General features: G+C 36.9%; 2 protein-coding genes across 2 annotated transcripts in view; both read left to right on the top strand.

Moving 5' to 3' along the window:
• Positions 1 to 1,866, top strand: part of LOC149300598 (transmembrane channel-like protein 1) — a 75,659-nt gene extending 73,793 nt beyond the window's left edge. The window contains exons 20-23 of the mRNA XM_089485102.1: positions 385 to 510; positions 983 to 1,061; positions 1,145 to 1,229; positions 1,697 to 1,866. Coding sequence (XP_089341228.1) covers positions 385 to 510; positions 983 to 1,061; positions 1,145 to 1,229; positions 1,697 to 1,866 — 460 coding nt within the window. The remainder of the gene's footprint in view (positions 1 to 384; positions 511 to 982; positions 1,062 to 1,144; positions 1,230 to 1,696) is intronic.
• Positions 1,867 to 5,545: 3,679 nt separating this feature from the next.
• On the top strand, positions 5,546 to 24,199 carry LOC149300597 (transmembrane channel-like protein 2-A). The gene is made up of 20 exons (XM_089485101.1): positions 5,546 to 5,591; positions 6,678 to 6,728; positions 8,928 to 9,294; positions 9,613 to 9,768; positions 10,072 to 10,162; positions 10,915 to 10,996; positions 11,387 to 11,493; positions 12,062 to 12,160; positions 12,719 to 12,861; positions 13,160 to 13,307; positions 14,230 to 14,418; positions 16,820 to 16,999; positions 17,639 to 17,785; positions 18,140 to 18,268; positions 18,764 to 18,831; positions 19,831 to 20,070; positions 20,734 to 20,859; positions 21,529 to 21,607; positions 22,120 to 22,243; positions 24,018 to 24,199. Exons 1-20 carry the CDS (start codon positions 5,546 to 5,548, stop codon positions 24,197 to 24,199), a joined length of 2,754 nt encoding a protein of 917 aa, XP_089341227.1.
• The last annotated feature ends 2,499 nt before the right edge of the window (positions 24,200 to 26,698 follow it).

The following is a 26,698-nucleotide window of genomic DNA, read 5'->3' as shown; positions in this document are numbered from 1 at the left end:
AAAAAACAGCACCAAGCAGATTTGACCCTACTGCTCTAATGGGGGCTTCCTCATATGTTTCTCATAATGCTATGTCACTATAGCATATAATTTTTTCTTAAACTAACTCTTGATCATAGGTTTAGTGGTTTATTTTTTGCAGCTGTGTTGTTTGAGCCCCTAAAACATAGAATTGTTGCTACTTGTGTCTATATTCTTCTAAAAACTTGAAATGTATTCACTGTTAATTGCTGTATAATTAATACTCTGTAAGGTGTCATTCATATTCCTACCGAGTCAGATAGTGTGGTGGTGTAGTAACTTGTTAATGTTGTGTAATGACAATTTAGCATGTGATCTTTGAGTATCTGAATGTTCACCAACACTTTTTTCTCCACCATTTAGTGGAAAACAGAGAATGTTTGAAGTCATACAGGAGACCCTACAGCATGACTTCCCTGCATGGTTTGCAAAAGTATTTAGCTATGCTTCAAACCCTGGACTGATTTTGCCGTTTATCCTGCTTATGGTGTAGGTATAATTCAGACAAATAGTTTAATTTGTGGTGATTTTGAATTATTTGGTCTAGTACAATAGGTAGTTTTGTATAGTGTAAACAAAAATGTTTACAGTATTATATATTGGTGCTGTTGGCCTAAGGGCGTATGAAATTTAAATGGCCTCTTTTTATCACTCAAATTGAATTTTAGCCTTTTTTGCCCTTATAACCCAGCCCAGACATACCCACTGAACAATATGGGTCCCATCATATTATTTTATGGAAAGGGAAGGAGACCCAGTGGCATTGCTGCTGGGCCGTTTAATTGCACCCCTCGCCTCTCCCATTTCTTGATGGATGCACTTTAAAGCGATCTTGGTGTACTGTGCAAAACACATAACGGATACCCTTATGTTTCACTTTCACATACAAATAAAATGCAAAATTTGACATTAGGGCATCATAGATCCTGGTGAATTTCCATTCTTTTCTGTGTTTCTTTAGTATGAGTATTTACTACCTGAATGCCACATCAAAAGCATACCAGGCATCAAACCTAGAACTCAAGAAAAAACTGCAAAGCGTGAGTACAAATTAATCTTTTCTCTTTGTTCTGTATTGGCTTGTATTGCTCAATATTTTATCATGATCTTGCTTCTCTACTAGCAAGCTGAAGAAAATAAGAAAAGGAGCAAGAAGGTTGCTGAAAATACTATGGAGGTGCAAGAGGAATCAACTGGGATTCCCCCTGGTAAAAAAAAGCTATTATAATAAGTAATCTGTCAAATGTACAATCATGACTACATATTCATGAATAATAGACTTAATGTATCTAAAAGAAGCAAAAAAGAATTTAATTTTGAATTGGTAATGTGTGCTACATCATAAAGATTTACATTTATTTTTATTAGTTTGTGGTGATATAATGAAATTGGAAATGTGGCCTGTCTGTGTTTGTGCTTTTTGGTTTTTTTTTAAATGCCAATTCGGAGCAGACGAATAGTTGTTTTTACTTTGACCTTTCATCTAGTATATCTACATATCCCGGTTTTTGCTGTGGACATGATCCCACACATCCTCCTCTGATCTCCATCTCCAAATTCTAGTATTTTTTCCACTGACAATAGAAAAGATTTAATTTTAAGTAGAGATGAAAAAAATATTTTTCTAATTACATAAGACTCCTTAAAATATTGCCTTTGTTCATTTTTGTTGTAGATCATAAGAAGGAAGGAGGGACTAATTCAACAAAAAAAACTTCAAAGAATGATAAAAATTCAGCAACCAGTGGAACAAAGAACCTTGAAGTTCCACCTCGAATAGCAGTAACAAAGCCACCAGGACCTGCTGGACATTCTCCAAGACCTCAAGTAGTCCAAAGAGGATAGCAGGATAACAGAAGAATTTGTTGATATAAAGTGTTTAAGCTTTTGCTAAAAATTAAAAGTACTCATAGTAATTTATTTGTTTGAAATTAACCTTTATGATTGGCAGTAATGGCTATTCTAACTGCAATGAAAAGCATTCAGATTTGAAGATATATGGGAAAGACTGGCAATGAGGATAAGGCAGCAATTACACCCTGGGCTAGCGCAACAAGGGCTTTAGGCAACACTTGCATCCTGACTAGATCATTCCTGTGTTCTTTAGGGGGTTTCTATGCACTCCTATTCTTTAAATCTTCTTTGGACAGGACAGGACTATAAACATTAAATACTGGTATATAGTCTGCCAAATGTGTTCTGCTGTTTTTTTACTAGGCGACATGGCTGGACTAACCCAAGAGCTGAATAGTGCCTTCCCCTGTATGTGTTTCTGTAGCCTGTTTTCTTGTTTTTAAAAAAAAACATCATTAAACATTTTTGTGCATCACATTTCTAAATTTATATTTTTTGCTACTCCATGACTCCACTATTTGTTTCATGCAAATTTGACACCAAACTATAAGAATAAACTGAAAGGTTTGTGGTATACATTTTGTAACATCACTGTGTAGTGGATTGGTTTTTACAAAAAAAACTAGACGTGCAAATGGGCCAAAAACACATTTTTAGGTTCGTTTTTGGCCCATTTGTTTTTGGGGAATGAATTTCGTTCCCTGCCCATTTGTTTCGGCTGGCATTTTTTACTTTGGAACAAAATTTGATGCCTCACTATCACTTTCTCACACTCTCTTTCTCTTATGCTCTCTAATTGTTTGCCTACCTTCTCTGTCGACCACTTTCGCTTCTGCCTTCTCTTCTCTTTTATTATTATTATCTTTTATTTATATAGCACCAATAATTTACGCAGTGCTCATTCTTCAAACCTTAATCTGCAATATGGCGGCGCGTGCAGTAACGTCGTCTCCCCAATCCTCTAATCGGGGCAGAGGAAGTCACCGCAAACACACTAAATAGCCTTGATACTTCAAGGCAACCAGCCTTTCAATAACATACATACGGGTCAAGATAAGTGGGGACAAAATGGGTAGAATTCAACAGAACAATGCTAGAAACAGCACAGGGTCAGGAAGCAGAGAAACAACAGAGCTGTATACACCACAAATGCAAAGGCCCAGACTGGAGGGCAGAGCAGGTGTTTAAAGGCAGGGCTAACCTCCAGGTAATGTGACTCAGCTGTCCCGAATAATTAGAAACAGGTGCTCCTGAGAGGGAAGGGTGACCACTAGTGGCTGCATGTAGGCATGACAATGTATAAAATAGACAGGATCCTGGCAGACAGGAAGGAACCCTGACACAAGAGCTGCGCTGGAGATTAGGGTTTCAAATGAGGCAAGAGGGAGGGAAGGCAAGGGAGGGAGATCTTTATAAGCTGCACTGATGACAAGAGAGCGTGAGTGCGTCAACATATGACGTTAAAGTGGATGTGTGAGTGTATGGTGTTAGCGTGTGTGCCTGAAAACTAACACTTTAAAGAATGTGTTAGCATGAGTATGTCAGTATATGGTGTTTGTATGGGTTAGTGTATGGTGTTAGCGTGAGTGTACATTAGACTATCAGTTATGAGCCTAGGTTTAGGAGAATCTGAGAGAAGCAGAGTGGGAGAGATAGTGTGTGTTTCCACAGACTTTCTGCAAGTTAATCAATACAAGCAAACTTTTATGTAATAGCCACAGATAACAAATTATTAATTGTTAACATACATACCTAAACCCCATCCATAATTTGTAAAAAAAAATATTATTAAGTTAAGCACAGCAGAATTTAAGTAATTTCCACAAATTGCATTTCTTTAACATTACCATACATATGCATTAAACATTCATAGCATTTCTCACCTAACGTTACACACGTTTGATCAAATTACACTGCATGTAACCTGTCTGCAAAAGGTGACTGCTTTAATCAACAGTTATGGGTGTTATTGTTTCGGTTCTTGTCAATTCTGGGTGTTCCTATTGGATTCATATTTACTCTAAAAAAGTTAGATAGCTGTAGTGTTTGTCTCAAATGTTAAAAGCACCATTTTTTCAGTCATGGCATAACAATTACATTACACAACTGTGGCCCTTTTTTATCGCCCATTCCGAGTGAACAAATTAATGTTTGCATGAAGTCATTTTTATTTTTGATGAAATGTTTGTATCTCAAAGCTCCACAGAGGGCTCAAGGTATAAATACTGTTAAAGTTAAACTCATCACACATCCCTGATGCAAAAGAAGACACCAAACAAATATATTTCAAAGCACTAGTTTCATTGGGTATTTCATTTGGATCAGAAGATTTCTTGAATCAGCCAGCCACATAACTGCATTGTATAGAATGTGTTGTTCATCTATCTATGGTGGTGCTTGCCACTGGATTAGGTCCATTTAGATACGGACGAAGAAAGAAGATCAAATGCTGAAGACAGAATAGAGAAGACAAAAGGGAGAAGATGAAGAATTTGCAGAAGAGAAGGTAGGGAAACATTCAGAGAATTTTAGATTATTTTTCACATTTAAATGTTTCAGATCATCCAACTAATTTTAATATAAGACAAAAACAACATAAACTCCAAATTCAACTTTTACATGATCATTTAATTTATTGAAGGTAAAGAGTTAATCAAAACCCATATCACCCCTTGGCGGCAACAACTGCAATGAAACATTTGCAATAACTGGCAATAAGTATTTTACTTTGCTGTGGAGGAGTTTTAGCCTACCCTTCTTGGTAGAATTGTTTGAATTCATCCACATTGAAGAGTTTTTGACCATGAACTGCCTTTTTATAGTCATGCCATAGCATCTAAATCAGATTTAAGTCAGAACTTTAACCAGGCTACACCAAAGCCTTCCAAAACCTTCATTTTGTTTCTTTTGAGCCATTGAGATGCGGACTTTCTTGAGTACTTCGAACCACTGACTCATCAGTCCACAAGACTCAGGGGTCATCAAGTTATTTTTGGGGCAAATGCGAGACAAGCATGTTCTCCAGATAGGGGCTCTCATTGTGGTTTGCCAGAATCCCAGAGCCTTAGAAATGGGTTTGTAACTCTTTCCAGACCGATAGTCAATGACTTTGCTTCTCATCTATTCTCAAATTTCTTTAGATTGCGGCAAGATGTGCTGCTGTTTGAGACTTTTTAGCCTACTCCACCTTGCAAGACATGTTCTATTTAATTGATAGTTAGATTCAACAGAGCAGTTATCGTGTCTGGGTATATCTAGTTAATTTGAGCGCAATTATGAATTCAATTTGGTAAGACAAAACAAGACAAGACAAAAAACTGATTACGGTCTTAATCAAGAAAAAGGAGCAGACTAGACAGGCCTATATATAAGCAATGGGAAGAAAAAATACATAAACAATATTTAAAAACAACTGACGATACGAAACATACAGTATTTTTTTACAAGCTCCCCTTTGTTGGCCTGACAATAAGTACTATAGTCACCACCAAGACACACTTTGTGCAAAAACTGGGTGTGACCAATAGTTTATTATTTATGAACATTAGATTGGATTACATGACACTGCAGAACACACAGTGTAATTATCTGGAGGTGGGCGCTTCACCGGGAAGGTGTTAAAGTGTCTTGAAAATTTTAATCTTACTGCTTTTTATTTCAATTTTTAATCATGGTTAAAAAAATGAAAGGTCGACTGGAGAGTATAATGGATGAAGGTATGTGTAGAGAAACGCTTGTCTATTTAAACACTTTAGTACTAGTACGATTGTATTAATATCATTATAATAATCTTCATTATTATCAATTATAACTTGAGAAATTGTATGTTTCATGATTTTATTTTATTTAACAATTTATATTTAATCTGAAATGTGATTACATAGAAAACTGAGAAAACGAAAAATGTAAGAACCTATCCCACAGTCATAAAACAACAAAACACCCCTTCTTTTGCAAAATAAGTAAAAAACATTTTATATTATTTAATTTAGAAATAACCATTAGCCATATTTTTGTCATTCTTAAAATTGAGTATTAGACTTTTTTTAAATTTTAATTTTTAGGATTTTGGTTTTGTGAATATATAATTATTTTTTTGTTTTAAAATTTCCTTTTATGATTATTTCTAATAGTATCCTTTCTTTTTTTTTGCTTTCATATTTATGGAGGATTTGATACCTCCTATATTAATTTAAGGAAGTTTTGTATCCTAATAGCTATCACGTGATATCATTTTCGATACCACTGTTTACGTATATTATCATATGTTTTATAAATCAAAAGGAGAAATTGTTTGAAATTGCATGAAAGGAAAACAAATCAATAGGTGTCTCTACATGAATTCAAATATGGAGGAGTAATCTTTGTGAACATTATATATGTAGTAATTTTACATTATAGCAGGGAATCATTGTCTACTGCCACCGGTTAGAAAGGCATTATACATGCCCACCTATTTCATCTTACTTTATGCTGTTTTGATGTCCTCAGACGTGTGGGGATAGCATATAGATTTAAAGGGACCTTAAAGCTAGTGTCCCTTTCATAAATAAAGACTCATGCAAATTAATACTTGTGGATATTAATACGTGTGAGTATAACTTTGTACTAGGCCATCTAGATTTACACATCCTAAAAAACAACTGTCATCTCAATGATCTTTATTACACATGTTGAATTGACTATACTTCTCAACAAGAGATATTTGTGCATATTTTTGTTTACTTCTTTATAAGAAATTAACAGATTAAACATTCATATTAGTAGAAAAGTGAATTTGTTATCTTTGTTTTTCCTTGCAGTTGGGATTGATGTTGATGGATACATAGACAGCACAGAAACAGAAACAGATGGTAAGTAGAAAATATAGCCATTATCCTCCCTATGTGGCCAAGTACAAAAACCTACTATTTATTGTGCTTCTTCTGAAACATTCCACCTAGTTCCTTTTGTTAAATAACTTTACCTAACAATATACAATATATAGATCATGGCCTTGATCAAGTATGATAGAATGAGTTAGACTTAACATTAAGATAAAAAGATAAATACCACCGAACAGTCTTGAGAGTACATGTCATCCAGGGTACCCTCAGAACTCCTAAAACCTGGTGAGACTATGGATATGAGTGAAAGTAGTAATTAACGGCACTCAAGCACCTTCCTAGGTACAGAGACCAGATCGAGAACCCTATTTGCCCTGCCTTCAATCATGGGCGTAGGAACCCCTAAAAATCTAGGGGGGACAGCATTTTCCCCTATCAGATCCCCACTTTCTCCCCATCGTTTACACTATCTACCCCCTCTCCCCCTTCTCACACTATCTACCCCTCCCTACCCTCCCTTCTCACACTATCTACCCTCTACCTACCCCCTTCTCACTAGCTACCCTCTCTCTACCCTCCCTTCTCACTAGCTACCCTCTCCCTACCGCCCCTTCACACTAGCTACACTCTCCCTACCCCCCCTTCTCACCAGCTACCCTCTCCCTACCCCCCTTCTCACTAACTACCCTCTCCCTACCCCCCCTTCTCATTGTCTACCCCAGGGGTGTCCAAGTTTTTTCTGCAGTGGGCCACTTCATCAGAATTGTATACGTGCACGGGCCGCACTCATTTTTCACTGTGAGAAAATATGGCCTTTAATAAAATATGCAGATTAAGATAAAGTAAATGATACAAAACGTTTACTTTTCCTCTCACTGATCTCTGGGCCTAGAAAGTGTTGTGACTACAAATTCACGACTCAGGATAATAAAAAATGAAATCGTTCTATTTATTCTAGGGATGCACCAAAATGAAAATTCTGGACCAAAACATTCACGGTTCACTTAGCCAAAACCGAAAATGACCCCCCACCTTTAAAAATAACAATAAAAACTCACATTTTTAATAAAAGTAGGTAACACACCACAATTGGACAAAAAAAAATAGCAATATGACTTGGCATGATAGAAGTGTGATTGCTAACAGCAATCACAGTCCCATCATGCCTAGGTTCCAGCACTTACACATCCAACCAGTAAATGCTGGAACCTAGGCATGATGGGACTGTGATTGCTGTTTGAAATCACACTCCTATCATGCCAAGTCAGCCAGTACATGCTGGTACAGGGTGGCTGTAAGTGATGTGCAGACCCCATATTGCTGGCAGCATCAATACACAAGGGGGGCAGCTAGCTAGGTTTCAGCATGTACTGGCTGACTTGGCATGATAGGAGTGTGATTGCTAACAGCAATCACAGTCCCATCATGCCTAGGTTCCAGCACTTACACATCCATGCTATCACACACTCATTCATTCATATACTCATTCATTCACAGATTCATTCCCTCAATCACGCATACTGATTCAAACACCCTCCCCACCCCCTTACCTGCACTGCAGCTCCTCGATGCCGCTCACAGACTTCAGCAGGGGGCGCGGCCTCCCTCTGCGTTCTCTGGTACTGCACAGAGGAAGCAGGATGTGATGTGATGTCACGTGAACTCTGCTGGGTTCCGCTTCCTCTGTGCAGTACAGAAGACCCTCCCACAGGTAAGTAGCAGGGCTCGAGGTGCGGACCGCGTAAGATCAGTTGGCCTGGCTGCTTTTCTTACGCGGGCCGCACCTCGAGGTCTCGCGGGCCGCATTTGCGGCGTTTCTATTGGGAGGGGTCCTACGGCCCTGGGGGGGATTTCTTCATTATCGATCCCCCCGCATAAGTTATTGTGGGGGTTCTGTCCCCCCCGTCCCCCCCGTCCCCCCCGGTTCCTACGCCCATGCCTTCAATAAGCTCGGAAAGCTGGGCATCACACGCAGTGAAGGTGACTGTAATGAATTGACAACTCAGACCAAACTAACCAAAATAATTTATATATATTAACTTTTATGGCTTTTATGGGTATATATGTAAAACCACATGATAATAACAACAGTAACATTTGGTAACCAATAAAATTCACATTTACTTCAAGTATATATATTTGCAAAACACAGATTTTTACAGAAGTGCATATTTTCTTATGCTTACTATATTAAATCTGTATTAAAACTATTGTTTTTGTTAACAGATTCAAGTGTAGTATACAGAACAAACAGACGACAGGCTCGATATCTACAGAATCATCTGGATAATAAAGAAAATAGCGGGAGTGAGGAAAGTGAAATCTCTTTACCAAAGCGAAAGCAAATTTTAAGAAAAAAGTCCAACAGAAGAAGAGAAATAGAGGAAGATGATAATTCTGAGACTGATTCTGAGGATGAAATTGACAAACCAAGAGAAAATAAGTCCAGAAATCAGAATAATAAGAAAATAAACGGAAACATAAAAATGAAAAAAGAAGAAATAGTTAAGGCAAAGGGGACTGGCAAAATCAAAGGAAATGCCAAAAATCAAAAGACTGACAAGAAAGAAAAGAAGAAAAAGAAAGACAGCAGGTAACATAGACATTTTTCTCACAAGAAATGGTCCTGTTTTTGCTTGTTGGTACTCCAAACTTTTACCCAACTCTTTACTTTATTAAATTAAAATAATCTCTTAAATTTAAACCTAATTTCAAGATAACCGAGAATGACTGAAAACAGAAAAAAAATTATAAATACATTTTGATAAATGATTTTATTTTAGCTAAAAGTTGAGGTGACAGTTCCTTGTCATAACAAGATTACACACATTACCAAAGTGCACGGCCATTTGTGATTACAACAAATGTGACATGGATTTGGTTCTGAAGTTTGTGTATTTTCCTTTAGCAGTTCTTCATCGTCTTCGTCTTCCTCAAGTTCTGATGAAGAAAGCCTTTCAGAGGGTGAAAGAGAAAGGCTAATGGAACAAATAGAAGAAAAGAAAAAGCTGATTTCTAGTATCAGATGCAAGCCTTGGCGCATGGCAAAAAAGCTTCACATGATCAAGTAATTGTCCTATACCAATTAGGCCGTGCATCTAAATCTTAGCTCGTATAAATGATCTACAACTTATTAGACCGTGTATGTCACACCACCAAGCACGCTAGTGTTGTTGTAAATTACCATTGCTGGAATATCATATAATGACTTTTGGTAAATTGCATTTTTATCTAAACAATAACAATTATATTTATAGTATTACATATACAGTTTCTTTCAGTGTTATATCCAACATAAAATTATTTAACAGTACTTTAAAATGCATTGAGATGTAAAATATAGCAGTAGTGGGATCAATTCTGTTAACAGGGAAGCGCAAGACTTTGTTGAAAAATTTGAAGGAAGCCTTGGAAGAGGAAAAGGGAGAAAACTGTATGCTTACAAAGTCATGATGACCAAGGTATGTATAACAACATTAAAACAATATTTTCTTTTTTGTAAATCAATGACAGCATAGTATAGCATACACTAATAATCAAAAAACTTTTATGACTTGTTTGGTTCTGTAGAAACAAAGGGAACACCTTAACCTACATTAAATTTACAAAAAAATATTTCAACCCATCTGTACATTTTATGGTTCTCTAACAAATAACTTTTTTGTTTCCATTTAACAATAATAAAAAATAGCAATAACATAAATGAATAACATTGGCATTTCACAGCATTCGTAGTTCACAGTAATACTTGAAAGCTTTGGAAAGATTGCTGTTTAAAATGTAAGAATGTTATGTAGTGATATAATTTTCCAGTAATTTTCAATTAGAAGAGAAGCCTCAACTTACCCTCTAAAACATATCAATTAAGTAGTACCCATAATTCAACAAAATGTTGCTATTGTATGAATACCATTATGCTATTTATAAATATAATAGGGGGATTTTTACAAAACAGGTGCATAATTTCTGTCTTGGTGGCTATCAATAGGCAATGCCTAAAGAACAGCACCCAAATTACCAAATGAATGACAAATCTTGGATCACCAAGTCTGTTAAACTTAAGATCTGGCAATGTGCACCTTTCGGGACAATATTAATTATTTCTGAAATTATAGCTGTGTCTGGTTTCACAGATATAATTTATGGCTTGTACAACACAAACTTCTCTTTAGATTACATAATCTTAACAGAACACTTTTTTTTACTTTTCTAGAAATTTATGAAGTTTAAAAGGGACTTCGACAATTTTAAAACTGCATTAGTTCCTTGGGAAATGAAAATAAAAGAAATTGAAAGTAAGTTATAAATAGTTAGTTCTATATTTACAGTTGATTTCTTTTTCTATATATTGTAATTTTTTACATCTTGACACTTGAAACAACATTCTTAATGTTCTGCTCACTGATTGAGGGAGATCAAAGATTCTTGTAAATATACTTGCAGTGCACAATTTTGCTCAGTGTAAATGTGTCCTCTTTCCTATATCTGCAAAACATTTAATTACAAAAATATGATTGACAACCCCCCTAAAACTACAAATATGTTCTTGTGCCCTTGATTGTTGCATCATTTAGTAGAACTGGTATAGTGCTCCAACATTTTACCATTTATTAAATATTCAGCATCCCATTATTTTCTTTAAAAAAATGTCTAAAGAAGATAATTTTAAAATTTTACTTTTGAAGGTCACTTTGGATCATCAGTGGCATCATACTTCATATTCCTTAGATGGATGTATGGTGTCAACATTGTCCTTTTAGGACTAGTGGTAGGACTGATCGTCATTCCAGAGGTAAAGTTTTTTGTCTGTGTTGTAATGAATATGCCCAATTGTGGTCATTTTCAGAATAGTTTTACATTTTAAAGGCCATGTTACTAGACCTTCCCTTTCGGTCAATTATTCTCTTGCTGCAGATAAACTGGCTTTAATATGTAGCTGTATTCTAAGAGCTTTGCTTAACGGAGTGTGGAGTCTCAAGACATTTGATTGAACATGGAGGACAAATCTGAATCTGATCCTTTTCAGTTTTCCACTTAGGTCTATTCACTAAACTACAAGTACTTTCCCACACATGCACTAACCTGAAACTTGCAAAAAAAGTCCCAGTACCTCACATTCCCTCTCAAACAACTCACATATAGTGAATATGAAAGTAGGATAAGTGTTTGCCTACAATGTCTTGCAATCTCAGTCCAGTCTGTCAGTTGCTTTAACCCTTAACCCAACTGACCAGTCAACTTCACAGTGAGTAGTGAGATTTTATGATTAACTGTTTGGACATGGATAGGGGTGATTGTGGCTGACACTACTGTTGACACAATATAGTTTTGGCAATAAATGGGTTCTATCTATTAAACAGGTCTTAATGGGATTACCGTATGGAAGTATTCCTAGAAAGACTGTACCAAGAGGTGAACAGGCAACAGCAATGAATTATGACGTGCTTAGTGAGTTTGGGGTAAAGTATAAAGTTTTTTTGCTAATGATTTGTTTTCATTTAGCTTGTCTTACAATACCTGATTCTTTTTATTTGATTGAATTATTAAAACATTTTCTAACTGCTGAAAATGAAAGCTAAATAACCTAAATCCTTCTTAGTTTTGATACCTGTCCAATAGGTGGTGTTAGGAATCATAATTTTTGGGTTGTAATTCCTTGTGGTTTAGCAGACATGTGTAAGGATATCGGGTCCTTCAAATGCCTGTGAGGGTGTTATTAAAGACACTGAATTAGGGTGACCACATCAGCCATGTTTTCCAGGACACATATAATTTTTACATATTGCTGACCAGCCCAGATAAAATGCTGCCCTGCAGTATGGAGGATGTATGACTGACTAATGGGTTCCCTTCCATGAGTCTATACATCCCACATACTGCAGGGGAACATTTTATCTGGGCTGGTCAGCAATATGTAACAATTATATATGTCCTGGAAAACATGGCTGATGTGGTCACCATGCACTGAAGCCAACATCACCGTGTTTTAAATATGATTAAAACTTCTTTTCCTACAGGGAGTCTTACAATACTCACCTTTGTTTTATGGGTACTACAATAATCAGAGAACAATCGGCTTTCTCCAATACAGACTTCCTCTGGCATATTTTCTAGTTGGTGCAGGTGTTTTTGGATACAGTCTAATTGTTGTGATAAGAATGTAAGTATGATATCTTGTAGAAGTTTGAAAAAATGCAAGTTCACATTAAGTATGTGAAGCTGGTCCTTGCCAATTGGAAGCCTCATGGAGATCCCTGTTCTTTTTCTTTAACTAATAACTAACTACTTAGCACACATTACTATATATCCTAATTACAAACTAACTGAATTAACAAAAAAGCAGTTAGAGTACCCCTTTGAATAATAACACATTGTTTGGGATGTATCATTCAGTAAATGTGTCTTTTTGTGCTTTTTTAAATCCAATTTTACTCTCCCATTGCCTTGTTGACTCGAAGAATGGCAAAAAACATAAATGAAAGCACAGCAGATGGGGATGATGACAATTTTATATTCAGCTGGAAAATGTTCACAAGTTGGGATTATCTGATTGGCAACTCTGAAACTGCAGACAATAAATTTGCTTCAATTACAACCATCTTTAAGGTAAATACAAATCTTGGAATTTACAAAAGTAAATACAAAACAATGTGTATCAGATGTAATCAAATCATAATAAATCCTTCTCAAATTACTTTGATACTCAATGTTTATCACAGGAGACTTAATGTCAGGGTGAATAGAGAGTCCAATTAGACATGCTCCTTAACATGTAAAAAATACCAATAACAAAAGTTATGGCAGGTAAAGGTGATGGAAAACCCTTCCACCTAAAATTAAGGGGGTAGTGGAAGCATTATTAAACACTCATCCACATCTACCAGATGAGCCAGAAGGCTTGTTTTTCCCCCCAGAAATCCCATTGTGCTGCCACAACCACAAGGAATTCTGGGTAGGTGAATGCAAATAGGTCAACAATGATCACCTGTAACATGTAAAAACTAATAAAACATTAATGCCACCCAGTGTGGCAGGGGGTGCACATAACAATTATGAAAATTAAATGATTTTGACTAACCCAGAGAGGTTTTTCCTTAAGTAGGAGTGATATCTTTAATTTCTTTATTTTTATAGTGAACTTAATGATTAAAGTGGGGGCATGCATTATGTGTAGCTGCTGCATGTGAACATGTAAATCCCTAGCTGATTGGGATGTACAACATTCATGAGCCACTATCAAACTACACCCAGTCAGTACTTTATCCAATGTATACCATGGGACTAATAATAAATAATTGGGCCAGTTCTTTTAATTAGGCAAATGTCCCAGATCACTTTTTCTAACACTTTCTTAAACAAGGTATGTTTGTATTATTTGAAAAAAGCTTAAAGAGTCCACAGATATTTTTTTTAAAACATTAAGAAATAATAACAATGAAGAGATTGTGTAGACCATTTAGCCTCATATATATTTACCTTAACAATAGTTGATATACCAGTATATGTGTTTATTCTAATTCATGGACAGGAATCCATTGTGGATGAACAGGAAAATACAAAGGAAGAAAATTTTCACCTAAGACGTTTTCTAATTGTCCTGGCCAATGTTTTGATTCTAATTTGTCTCGGAGGAAGTGGCTATCTAATATTCTTTGTTGTTAAACGATCACAGCAATTTAAAAAGATGGATAAAATAAGCTGGTATCAGAACAATGAGGTATGATTACAATAATAATTTGATATATACCATCCAGTTAGTGAACAGCTTTTTCTGTTTGCTTATTCAATCAATGAATTCATTTTACAGATACTGGGAATGTTTTACCTCTGCAGAATTGAGAAATAACCATGCAAATGTCATGATGAGTAATTAAGATGGCTTCTTTTGTGCATACAGATGAGGCCGATCAGGGCCGGCCTTTGGGGTGTGCGACCTGTGCAACTGCACAGGGCGCTACACTCCAGGGGGCGACGCCACCGTAGCGTACAGCCAGCAGCGTACCTAGCGGGGGGGGGGCGGTCCGCACCAAGTGCCGCTCATCAGGGGGGCACCCGGCACCCCTCCAGAGACGGACAGTAATGTCCGCCGCTGGAGGAGCAGGCTCGCAAGGGAGCGGTATCTTTAACAGACCTCCGGCTCCCTTGAGTGATTTTAAGCCGGTTCAAGGATCCCGGCGCACAACACTGAAGCCGCGCCCACCGCTGTCCGTGCCCTCTGACCCGGAAGAAGACAGAAGAACTGAAGAAGAGGAGCGAAGAGAAGGAAAAGGAGCTGTAAGGAGAAAAGAGGAAAGGTAGGAAAGCATTCAGTGAGAGTGGATTGGTGTATGTGTGGATTAGTGTATGTGTGGATTAGTGTATGTGTGGATTGGTGTATGTGTGGATTGGTATATGTGTGGATTGGTAAATGTGGATTGGTATATATGTGTGGATTAGTGTATATGTGTGGATTGGTATACGTGTGGATTGGTATACGTGTGGATTAGTGTATACGTGTGGATTAGTGTATACGTGTGGATTGGTATGCGTGTGGATTGGTATGCGTGTGGATTGGTATTCGTGTGGATTGGTATACGTGTGGATTGGTAAGTGTGTGAGAGTGATGGGTGTTATGCTGTACCATTTCCAATGTGTTTTTCATGATCTAATTATGCTCTAAAAGTATATCATAACTCCCATCATTCCATACAGTGGCAGAGCTGGGAGGCAGAGAACTTCAAAGAGGGAAAGGGTAGATAGTTAGGAGGGGGTAGATAGGGAGAAGGGAGTGAGACAGGGGAAAGGGGGTAGATAGGGAGAAGGGAGTGAGAAGGGGTAGATAGGGCAGAAGAGAGTGAGAAGGGGTAGATAGGGCAATCATACTCCTATCATGCCAAGTCTGCGAGTACATCCTGGAATCTGGGTATACCTGGGCATGATAGGAATGTGATTGCTGTTAATCATATATATATATATATATTGTGATCCTGCACCCACACAGGGTACCAAACAGCACGGTCCTCTAGGGTATTAACGCCACATCTCAGTTAGGTAATCACCATCGATTTATTTGTAGTCCACGTATGCAGATATTTACAGGATTACATAGAACACAAATTCGCTACAAACAAAAGCCTAGCTCGTCTGAGCGCTTACTAACATATAACTCCCTCACTACTAAGGGTCTAAACTAACACAAAACATAATCCCACCAACCTCTTTGATGGTCTCTTTTGGGCATAGCAAGCTCTGCTGCTTCCAAACAAAACTCTCTCTCTCCCTCTGTCCAGCAGGTCAGGTTATATTGCAGTCAGTGCAGCTAATTACCTGCAGCTGACCAGTGCATTGGAGTCAGCTTAAACTCCCGGCCTGGAACCCGTGCCAGTCCAGGTGCATGTAAACTGCGGGGTGGAGCACCAGCCTGCCCTATATGTCGTATAAAACCCTGCAAAATCGAGGGGGAATGTATACCCCTTCCACGACAACACCCCGCACCTTGTTACATAATATATATATATATATATATATATATATATAATATTGTTATTTAATTGTTTTGTCCTATTTTGGTGTGTTACTTACTTTAAATAAAAGTGTTAGATTTTTTTATGATGTGGGGGGGGTCATATTCGGTTTTGGCCAGGTAAATGCTGCACTTTCGGTTTCAGTCCAGAATTCGTTTCGGTGCATCCCTACTACTAAGCCAGACAATGAAGTGGTAGGCCTACACCACATCAATGTTTGGCGTAGTATATAGTGATTGGGGTTTTGTTACAAGTTTTGTTACAAGTTTTTATTCCTTTCTTTTTTTGGGATGGGGGGGCGCCAGAGGAGTAGTCCGCACAGGGCGCCAGAACACCTAAGGCCGGCTCTGAGGCCGATGTCTACAGCATGGGCTCACAGCATTAAATCTATACCGCTATATATATTTTAACAGTAGTCTGAACGTTTAAATGTATCATTATAAAAAAATGAAACATCTACTCATTCAGTAGTTATGTTTTATTTTCATCTTCAAAACCAAGCTAATAACAAAGTACCCATTCTCTATTGGTCAGTTAAAATGTGTATTTTTGTATTTAAATTAACTAACATCTTCATAAGTAATATACAGCATGTTTTTTTGTTTTTTTTTGCAGATAGAGATTGTAATGTCGCTGCTGTCAATGTTTTGCCCGCCTCTATTTGAAACAATTGCTGTGATGGAAAATTATCATCCTAGACTGGCATTAAAATGGCAGCTTGGCCGAATATTTGCTCTGTTTCTTGGAAATTTGTATACATTTTTGCTGGCATTAATTGATGATGTAAATGAAAAGGTAATTAATTTACAAAATTTGAAAAAGTAATGCTAGCCACATGAGGTATTTGACATGATAACATGCCTTGGGGGACTAATTCGTTTTCATACTTTATAAAAGCAAGTAGTGAAGCAATCTTTGAAGTAGAATGGAATGTGCAAGTGCAATATTATTTGTTGATGGTTACTCTGTTGAAAAATTATAAGCTAGAACACTGTAACACAAGAAGTCAAGCTATAGGGTTAACTTGGTAACTTGATAATACTGAACACAGTCAACTCAAGAATTCATCAACATTAAAGTTGTTCACAAATTTGAGTGTTTATGAGTTGCTGTTGACTATGGAGTCAAGATGTTACTAGCAAGTATGTAAGAATCACATTTATTCTAACTGTGATTTTCCTACTACAAACTCAACTTGACTACCTTCTAATAACCCTTCAACCTTTTGAATGAAATCAAATTATGCCATTTATCTCTGTATGGCTGTCCATCTATTCATCTCAATACATGTATGGGTATTCAGATGAGTAAACGGGTATCTATTAAAAGTAAATCCTTTTTCGAACAGAGGTACAGATAATACACCTGTGTGATGTCTTAATCCAAGAGATTACCACTAAACCTGGTAGTCTACTCACTAATAGTTTGTTTCAGATAGCTGAAGAAGAGATTATAAAGAATCAAACTAAGTGGGTCTTGTTCAACTATTACAATGCATCCTCAGTAAATGGAAGTACTCCATCACCTATGAACCCAGCTGAAGTGCCCCGTGGACCATGTTGGGAAACAACTGTGGGTCTTGTAAGTGATTCATCTTTTATGAAATAATGTTGCTGACTTTTTCACCACGTACTTTAATAGAACCCAGAATCTGCAACTTCTTTATTTCCCATTCACAGTTTTACCAGACTTAGGGAAGAAAATTATGTCACATCATAATGATATGATATCATAGTTGTGGAACAGAATTCTCTTTGCGAGTCCACAGTTCTATTTTTGCATGAAATACTTTATTTTAATCATCTTACACACATAGCTGACACTGAAGACAGAGTCATAAAGTCCACACTTGCATGATTTTTCAGTATAACATCACGGGAATATTATAGTATGATGATACAAATTTCCTAAAGTCATTTCTCTATATCTTTACAGGAATTTGTAAAGCTTACCATATCTGACACACAAGTGACTTACATAACCATCCTTATGGGTGATTTTGGTCGTGCTGTTATTGTCAGATTTCTGAACTACTGTTGGTGTTGGGACCTGGAATACGGTTTTGTGAGTAGCTAACCTTGTCTTTTTCAAGTTCCTTTGACAACATAACAAAAGGATTTGCTTTTGAGTTCCTTATTGGCACTGAAGAAATAAAAAATGTAAATATAACAAATGTTCAACAGCATACACTCATCTCTGGATGTAGTTCCTCTTAATTTTCAAGCATTGTCAACAGAGCTGGACTATAAGCTTCATTCACATCCCATGGCAAAGAATCATTGTGTCAAAACGGTTTGGCGTCTATGTAATATGACCATCCTGATGTCACAACACACTCATAGGCAAACATATGTGGTGTTTTAATTTGAGTGACAGAATTTTTTTCTCCAGCTTCTTTTGCATGGATATTTTGTCCTCCAGGAATTACAAGGCATCTGTAAGGTTTCAGTGGGAGCGATCTTCAGCTTCCATCCACTTCTAATCACAAACATTTCAAACGTCTTGCAGTACCTTCATGTTTTGAACAATTTTATTAATGCACTCTTTTTTTTTACTTAGCCATCCTACGCTGAATTTGATATCAGTGGAAATGTTCTTGGCCTTATTTTCAATCAAGGCATGATCTGGTAAGGACCACAAAAAAACCCAAACAATGATGTTAATTTAATTTTATGCACAAATGAACAATTTCTCTTATTATTGCTTTTAAACCATACTCTGCTTAAATGTCTGCCCAACTTAAGATAATGACTTTGAGCAATACAGTTACATTTCTGTGTATACGGTGCCCCTTCACTAATACTAGCACGCACAAGCACATCACGGAAAACAGTGAGTTAACGACCAATGACGTGCCTGGCATTTGAAGTAGTGTCTGGCAAACTGAAGATGGTTGAGTTTGTTTTTGGATGAGAGTAGAGGCTTCTTTCCACACATTACAGCTATATTTCTTGGTCTTATCCATTGTGATGAATGGTTAAGAGAGTTTGGCCTGTGTGTTACCTACTATGTATACCAATGTAAAACAAGAAGTCATGGTTAAACAATTTCCTGTTCCTTGTCATCAGGGTATACTAAAAATGTAAAATATCAATGGAAATATACTTAAAATATATTTTTCTTATATGAATTCATAGGGGTGCTAATTAATGTGCAACACATATATTTAAAATTTTTTATCTGTGTTTGCAATTGTTTATTGAGTATTGAGTATGTGTATTGTTTTAAGAAAAGATCAAAAGGTTAAACAATAAAGACACTTTTCACAGCCTTCTTTGCTCATATTTGCCAATATTAGTGGAGGGCATAGGTATTTAGATGGAAAAACAAGGCATTCTTTTCCCATAGTTGGGTTCCAAATTAAAGGCTGAAGGCACTTGTCCATGGCTATGCCCAAGAATAATGTACCTCCCACTGCTCATGATGATTGGTTCCAGATGCATTCATAAATGGTTGACAGGTAGATTGACAGTGAGTGATTTTTCTATTGTCCCCATGAAGGGTAAAACTGAAGGTGGGGTTACATCATTAGAAATGTTTTCATGATACAAATATTTTTATAAACAGTGTGTTTTATTACCCATGTGTTCTTTGACTTTTACAATACCTTACTTTGCTCCTTACAGGATGGGGGCTTTTTATGCCCCTGGTTTGATTGTTGTGAATGTTCTGCGTCTTCTGTCATCAATGTACTTACAGTGCTGGGCTGTAATGAGCAGCAATGTCCCCCATGAACGTGTTTTCAAAGCATCAAAATCAAATAACTTTTATATGGGACTTTTGCTGCTTGTTCTCTTCATGAGTCTCCTTCCCGTTGCATATACCATAATGTCTCTATCTCCTTCTTTTGATTGTGGACCATTCAGGTAAGGAAATGCTGTGTATTATATATACATAATATTGCATGTATTGTCTAAGATTAGGGAAAATATTCATGCTCATATTCATCTTCAATTTGTCCTTTTTCATGACTATCCTTTTAATTAAACCTATAATGACAAATGGAGTTTGCATGTATGCCTAATAGGAATCATTCCACATGCACCATTGTATATATGACCCATTCATCCCTATTTAGCTTGTTGTATGGGGGGTTTGTGGGCTTATACTCTTGATGTCTAAGTATGTCTTGATGGTAGGTAGATAAGGGGACCTCTTCCTCTCCCTCACTGTTCTACCTATATGATACACTGAGAAGCTAGTTCAATGTTTTTGGGTGCTAGGAGACATATTTGTGGCATGAGCAGCACACAATTTAGTGCTCTTCCCTACACCATACCAGATAAAAGGGCAGCAGGGATTGCTGTTTGGTTGTCCACAGGCATACACCCTACCCTCTATGTTTAACCCACAGATAACATAATGTATTTACTGTATACTCTCCAATTTGGATATCATTTGGTGGCAATATTGCCACAGTTTGTGCTTTCTATGCCAATTATTCTTTAGAAAGTAAGGTTAGGATTTTTTTATTAATGTAAAAATTAGTATATAAGTGTTCCCAATTATATTTTTTCCCTTTTTTGTAGTGGAAAACAAAGAATGTACGATGTCATTCAAGAAACAATGGAAAAGGATTTCCCATCCTTCATTAGTAACTTATTTGGTTATGTGGCCAATCCAGGAGTTATAATAGCAGTTGTTCTTCTTATGGTGTAAGTTGTTTAAAATATGGGATGCTAAACAAATATGTTTTTTGAGCCTGCACTAGTGTCTTCTACAATAAATATCGGTTGTTTATAGAAGTGGAGATAACGAAAGGGTCAGATTTCAGGTAACAGGAACTGATCTTGGTTAACTTGAGTGGATAAAAAGCTGCTGAACTGTGCTAAATGTGATGCAATCATCAAATCAACCAGTGTAGCATTCTAACCACATTTACAACTTTACCACAGAATTGCTCTTTATATGTAACCCTTAATGTATTCCAAGATGCTTTTTAGCTGTGACTAAACAGAATATTAATCCATGTTAATCACTGGAGAAATTGAGTAATTAATCTTTAACCTTAAATTTAGTTGTTGAATTTATGGTTGCTTTGTGTACTTCATATTTTGTTACTTTATCAATTTAAACATTATATCTGAACATTATCTGAAGAACACACATAGTCAGGGTAGATATACATCATCCCAGAATATTCTGTAAGCAGAAAGCTTTATAATAGTAGAATGTGATTTCCATGTGTCCATTTGCTTATTTTAAGGATGCCTGGCAGGCTTATATGCCTTAGGCGCATTTTACTAAAACATATCCTTTAAATTAGCTGTAGCTCATAATTACAGTTCCATTGTTTGAGATGGTCTTTTATTTTTATTATGTAGGCTTGCTATATATTACCTTAATGCTATATCAAAAGCATACAAAAATGCCAACATTGAATTCAAGAAGAAGATGCAGAGGGTATGTACATTTAAAAAAAAATCTATGTATTATACACATGTTTACGTTCTGAAATAGGTATAAGGGTTCCGGCCTGTTCAATACTGGATCTGTCTAAGCAAGACTTGTCCCAACCATGGCTCACTTGAAGCCTACATCACAGGCCAGCAGAAAACCTCTTTAGTAGCTTCCTGCAGAGTTGGCCAAATAAATCAAAATGGACATACATGAGCATACCAAATAACCTGTCATATGAGGCCAGAGGCTCTGGGCGCATACTGTAGTACCAAGAGTGAAGTATACAGGTGTCCAGAAAAGCAATTCTGTTTTCAGTTGTCGCTTAGTCCAATTCATATTTCCCAAAATGCCTGTCTCTCTCTAATAGCAACTAATTAAGGCACCTGTATTATGCAGAGAAGGATGATATAAGTCCTGTTATATTATTAATGACGAAAAAAGATGTCCAGTTATTTTACGAAGAGCATGGGTTTCTTGCTTATAAATGTGATCATTTTATTGTTGCGAAAATAAAGAAACGTGAAGAAGAAAAAAGCAAAAGAAACAACACAAGCACAACTAATGAAATAATGAAAGATTTGGAAGAACTGCTCCCTCCCAATGTGAGGTATGGGATTCAACAGGAGAACAAGGAAAAAGGTAATGTTAATGGGTTATAAGTGGGAAATATTAATTAAGGAGAGCTGCAGTTTAATTTCACTTACTTCATTTTCCATTATGAAGAGCCAACCCTCCACACAAACATCCGCTTCAAGAATAGCTAAAATCTAGGCCAGACTCAGAATTAAAAGTGCTCTTGGTTTTTTTAAGCCAGCTGTTAATAAGATTGTGTACCCGCAGCTGTCTTTTGGATACTTAAATAAAAATATGTGGGAGAGACCATTGAGCACTCGCACATTGGGTATTTCTGTTTGCCCAATAGCCAGTCCATCTGAGATGTCCATATAAAAACCATATTTAAATCACTCAGATTTCTTAAAAGTTACCTTACTGACTAAGAAATACCTTTCACATGACTATTTAGGCCTATAGCATCCCTACATATATCAATAGAATACCCTTCCCCAATAAGACACCAGACACAAATATGTGGACAAGGGCTTGGCCACAGCTTTATTCACCACATATCCTCCGCAAGGCCAACTTGAGGACATTAACCATCTGCTAGCTGATGGGAGATTTAGTACATCATGACGGTTATACTCAACGAATACACCAAGAGCTCTAAACCAGTGGACAACTCCCAATTTCCACTGTGGCTGATTTAAGGTGACCATGTGACCAAGGTGACCACAGCTGTGACTAAACAGAATATTAATCCATGTTAATCACTGGAGAAATTGAGTAATTAATCACTGCTAGCCGACGGCCAAGTTAGAACATCAGGAAGGTACACCCATCATTCACCAAGAGCTTCAAACCAGTGCATTGGCCACCACTGTGGCGGATACCACTTTGTCTTTTTAGCACCCATTCCGGGTAGGAGTGTGGAAAAGTTCCAGATCTTCTCCCTGTCTGATCCTGGTTGAAAAGGAAGTAAAAAAGTGCCACCCCAATTTATATACCTGCTTAATACAAAGTTGTAAACATGACCAATGAAGGAGAAGGACGTAAAGCATTTCTGCATAGGCCAACAGTCAAATCCCCATTTGTCCAGGGGGGGTCATGACTTTTCTTGCAGATGGATTTTCTAGGGATTGCCCCTTAAAATGCATAGTGAATTCAGGGAGTAGAACCCACAACTTTCCTGCAAACACTCCTTCCAATCCCCCTTTTGGTAAAGACAGATATTCTATCTGGGCTAGCATTTCATTTTACAGTGCTTTTGTGTCCTTTAAGACCAAGACTTGGTGATAGATGCTTATGTTATAGTTATTTATTGTTTTAATTGCTTTCAGGCAATCTTACCTGCACACAAGGAATCTGGGTGTGGGTATCATCACAACCATATTTGCTTATCAAAACAAAATTATATAATATGTAAAAAATCAAATTGATACTATGTAGTATCACAGTTTGTGTAAAATGGAAAAAAGCTGCATACATTCGCTACTTACTGACCTAATGGTGCCACCTTATGGCCCATATGTGGAGGTGCATCAAACTATTTCCTATCACTCAAAACACACTATGCATTTTTTTTATACTTGCATCCATATAAACAAAAAATTTAAAAGCCAGCTTTATATTTATTGCACCATTTATTTTTATGGCAGTACAGTAATTAGTTTACCTTGATAAACTGATAGTTCAAGCACTAGGATAAGTGCACTACCTTCCGCTCATATGACATCTAATAGGAAAGCAGTTTGAGTGCAGTCTATCAAGTGTACCACATTTTTGGCTTTCAAAATTCAATATTTTAATGTCCCTGACCATGTACAGTCTTCCTATGTATATGTTTCTTTTACAGATCAAAAACATATTACAACTAACACGAAGCCTGAACCAGCTAACAACACCTCGAACATTAAGTCTACCAAACACTCATTATCTATACCATTGGGTCCACGTCTGACCATTACCAAACCACCAGGACAAAAGTCTTTACCACTTACTACCCGGAAGCTCACCAGTAGTTCTGTAAAACCTTAGGAAAACCACATTTTTGTTGAATATCTACGCTAAATTTTTATACTTTACAATGTTTTTCTCTTGCATTAATAGCATTTGTAGATTGTTATTATTATTATTATTATTATTAATGAGCAATTTAATATTATGGCTGTATTGCATCAAAGTGTATATTGCATATTATTAGTTACATGCAGTTTAAGTGGTGCTGCTTTATCCATAGTCCAGGCCGCCAACAGAAATCTTTGCACAGTACAAGTCTTAACAACTGGGCCCCAATGCACCCTCCCATCAGCCTGCCCCATGTCCATTCCACTGTCCTAACCTTTGCTCCACCCATCACATTTTTTACACTTTATGAGAACAGGAGCAATTATAGGGTTAGTGGCATCTGGGAGCAAACATTCTTCAAGGTCTCCCTATAACTAACATGCATGCATACTTACATGCAAACTCATTTTAATACCCACCCACTCTACCATTGTACACTTACTGTACATACACACATTCTTTCTCCTGGTCCTCCTCTCCCCCTCCAAGGTGCCACTAAACCTAGGCTCACCCTTGACACTCCAACACCATCCGCTGACACATCAACTCACGATAACATCATAGACTGACACCCACACACAGATGCTAACACCATATACGAACACACATATGCTCATGTCATACACTTAAACACTCTAACACCATTTCATAATAGACACACACATGCTAACAACATATGTTCACAATATTAAAACCTTACAGTAGCACACACAAATGCTAACCCCATACACCAATACACACTCTAACACTACATGTGAATTTACACATCCATGCTAATGACATACAGTAACACACACAACACCATATACACACACACTATCATCACACTCGCACACATGCACACATTAGCCATCAACATACACTAACACACACCCATTGACTTAACACACTATATATATATATATATATGTTATGCCCACACACTTACATAATTATGCTCTCAGACACACACTTAAACATTCATTTTAATGCAAACTCCCTCACACACACACTTACACATACACAATCATGCTAATGCACTCACACTTACACATTCATGCTCACACACATTCCCTGTCGCATCCACACATTTATGTTAACACATACTCACTCCCACCCTCCCTCTCTCACCCCCTTACACACTGTGCAAGCAGCCTCACTTTAACCAGGGGATCATGTAACATTGTGTTACATGTCCCCATTGTGTTCCCAACTCCTGGTCCGATCCAAAATTCTTCACAAAAGGCCAGAGGTTAATTTGCAATTTTTGTGTCATCTCAGTTTGAACCTCAGTGCACATGCTTGGAAAGCACTCCCATTGAATTCAATTTGAACACTTTCCTGAAAATATTATGGGCATGAATCATCGGAGCAGGGAGGAGGGCAGCTGCATGTCGGCAAATTCTACCTCAAATGTACCTTTATTTTTTTGCTTTTATAAAAAATGCATAGTAAAGTGCTCACTCAGTACTTTAATATGCATGCTTCTTCAATGGGGCTGCCAGGGACTCCTTTTAGGTCCACCACTGGCAAGGTTTACAAGAGAATACAATTTTTATTTACTGCTTCTTAGTTCCTATTGGTTGAATTAAAGTGCACTTATTTTAAAAGTTAACTGACTATAAGGACATTTCTTATGTTTAGTGCTATGTTATGAACAGAAATATACCGTATATGCAGCACACTGTTTAGGTACAAACACAGAACAGTAAAACAGAAGACTCCATGCAATATTGAAGAGGATATTTTTAATGGGGATCACATTAGGATTACAGCGGAATAATCACTATCATACTGTACTCATTAACATTACTTAGCATAATAGAATATCCAATGAAACAAGACTTTTGATTATATATACTGATCATATATTCTGCAAAGAAAATTGATTACCTGAAAATATCTACAATCAACACGTACCCTTGTATAGCTCTGATTCTTACAATATATTATTTCAGTTCTGGGTATAATGAACCTTTTAAGTACACGAACCTCATTGCGCTGCTGGTCCTGGGATGTGCTGTTATCTTAGCCAATAAAGCTGGTGGCTATTGGTGTGTTGAAGCTCTATTCCTATACAGCAACAACTAGACAGCATTTCCAGGCAGAACCAGGGGTCTGAATTGAATGGTGCTTTAGATGTAATATTTAGATTTAGATTGATATTTGAATGTGTAAATAGTAATACAATGTGTATTCTGTTTTTCATATGTAAATATAATGCATGTTCTCCTTGTAAGTGTAGTGCTCACGGGGCCCCACAAATAATTTATCTACCCCTGCTAATATAGGGTTATGTATAAAAAGTGATTCTAGTATAGATTACAAAAGTGGCCTTGTTGTAGCAACCGTCGGAATCGCCTTTGATTATGTAATTCCATTGTTGCATTTTTAAACTTTGCACCAGTAAGTGCATAAACTTATGTGCGCTAAACATTTATGTAAAATACAAGCTGCTACTGAAAGGTATCCAATATCATCATATTATAA

The sequence above is a fragment of the Sceloporus occidentalis genome, unplaced genomic scaffold (assembly GCF_023333645.1).
Source record: "Sceloporus occidentalis isolate IW3139 unplaced genomic scaffold, rSceOcc1.0.p SCAF_24, whole genome shotgun sequence".
Taxonomy (NCBI): domain Eukaryota; kingdom Metazoa; phylum Chordata; class Lepidosauria; order Squamata; family Phrynosomatidae; genus Sceloporus; species Sceloporus occidentalis.
The sequence above is the reverse complement of the archived record's forward strand: the minus strand, read 5'-3'. Positions and strand labels throughout refer to the sequence as shown.

Coding starts and splice junctions, on each gene's coding strand:
- LOC149300597 (XM_089485101.1), top strand. CDS start 5,546: ATGGTTAAAAAAATGAAAGGTCGACTGGAGAGTATAATGGATGAAG. Junction 17,000..17,638: donor TTGATGATGTAAATGAAAAG/GTAATTAATTTA, acceptor AGTTTGTTTCAG/ATAGCTGAAGAAGAGATTAT. Junction 18,832..19,830: donor TTCAATCAAGGCATGATCTG/GTAAGGACCACA, acceptor TGCTCCTTACAG/GATGGGGGCTTTTTATGCCC.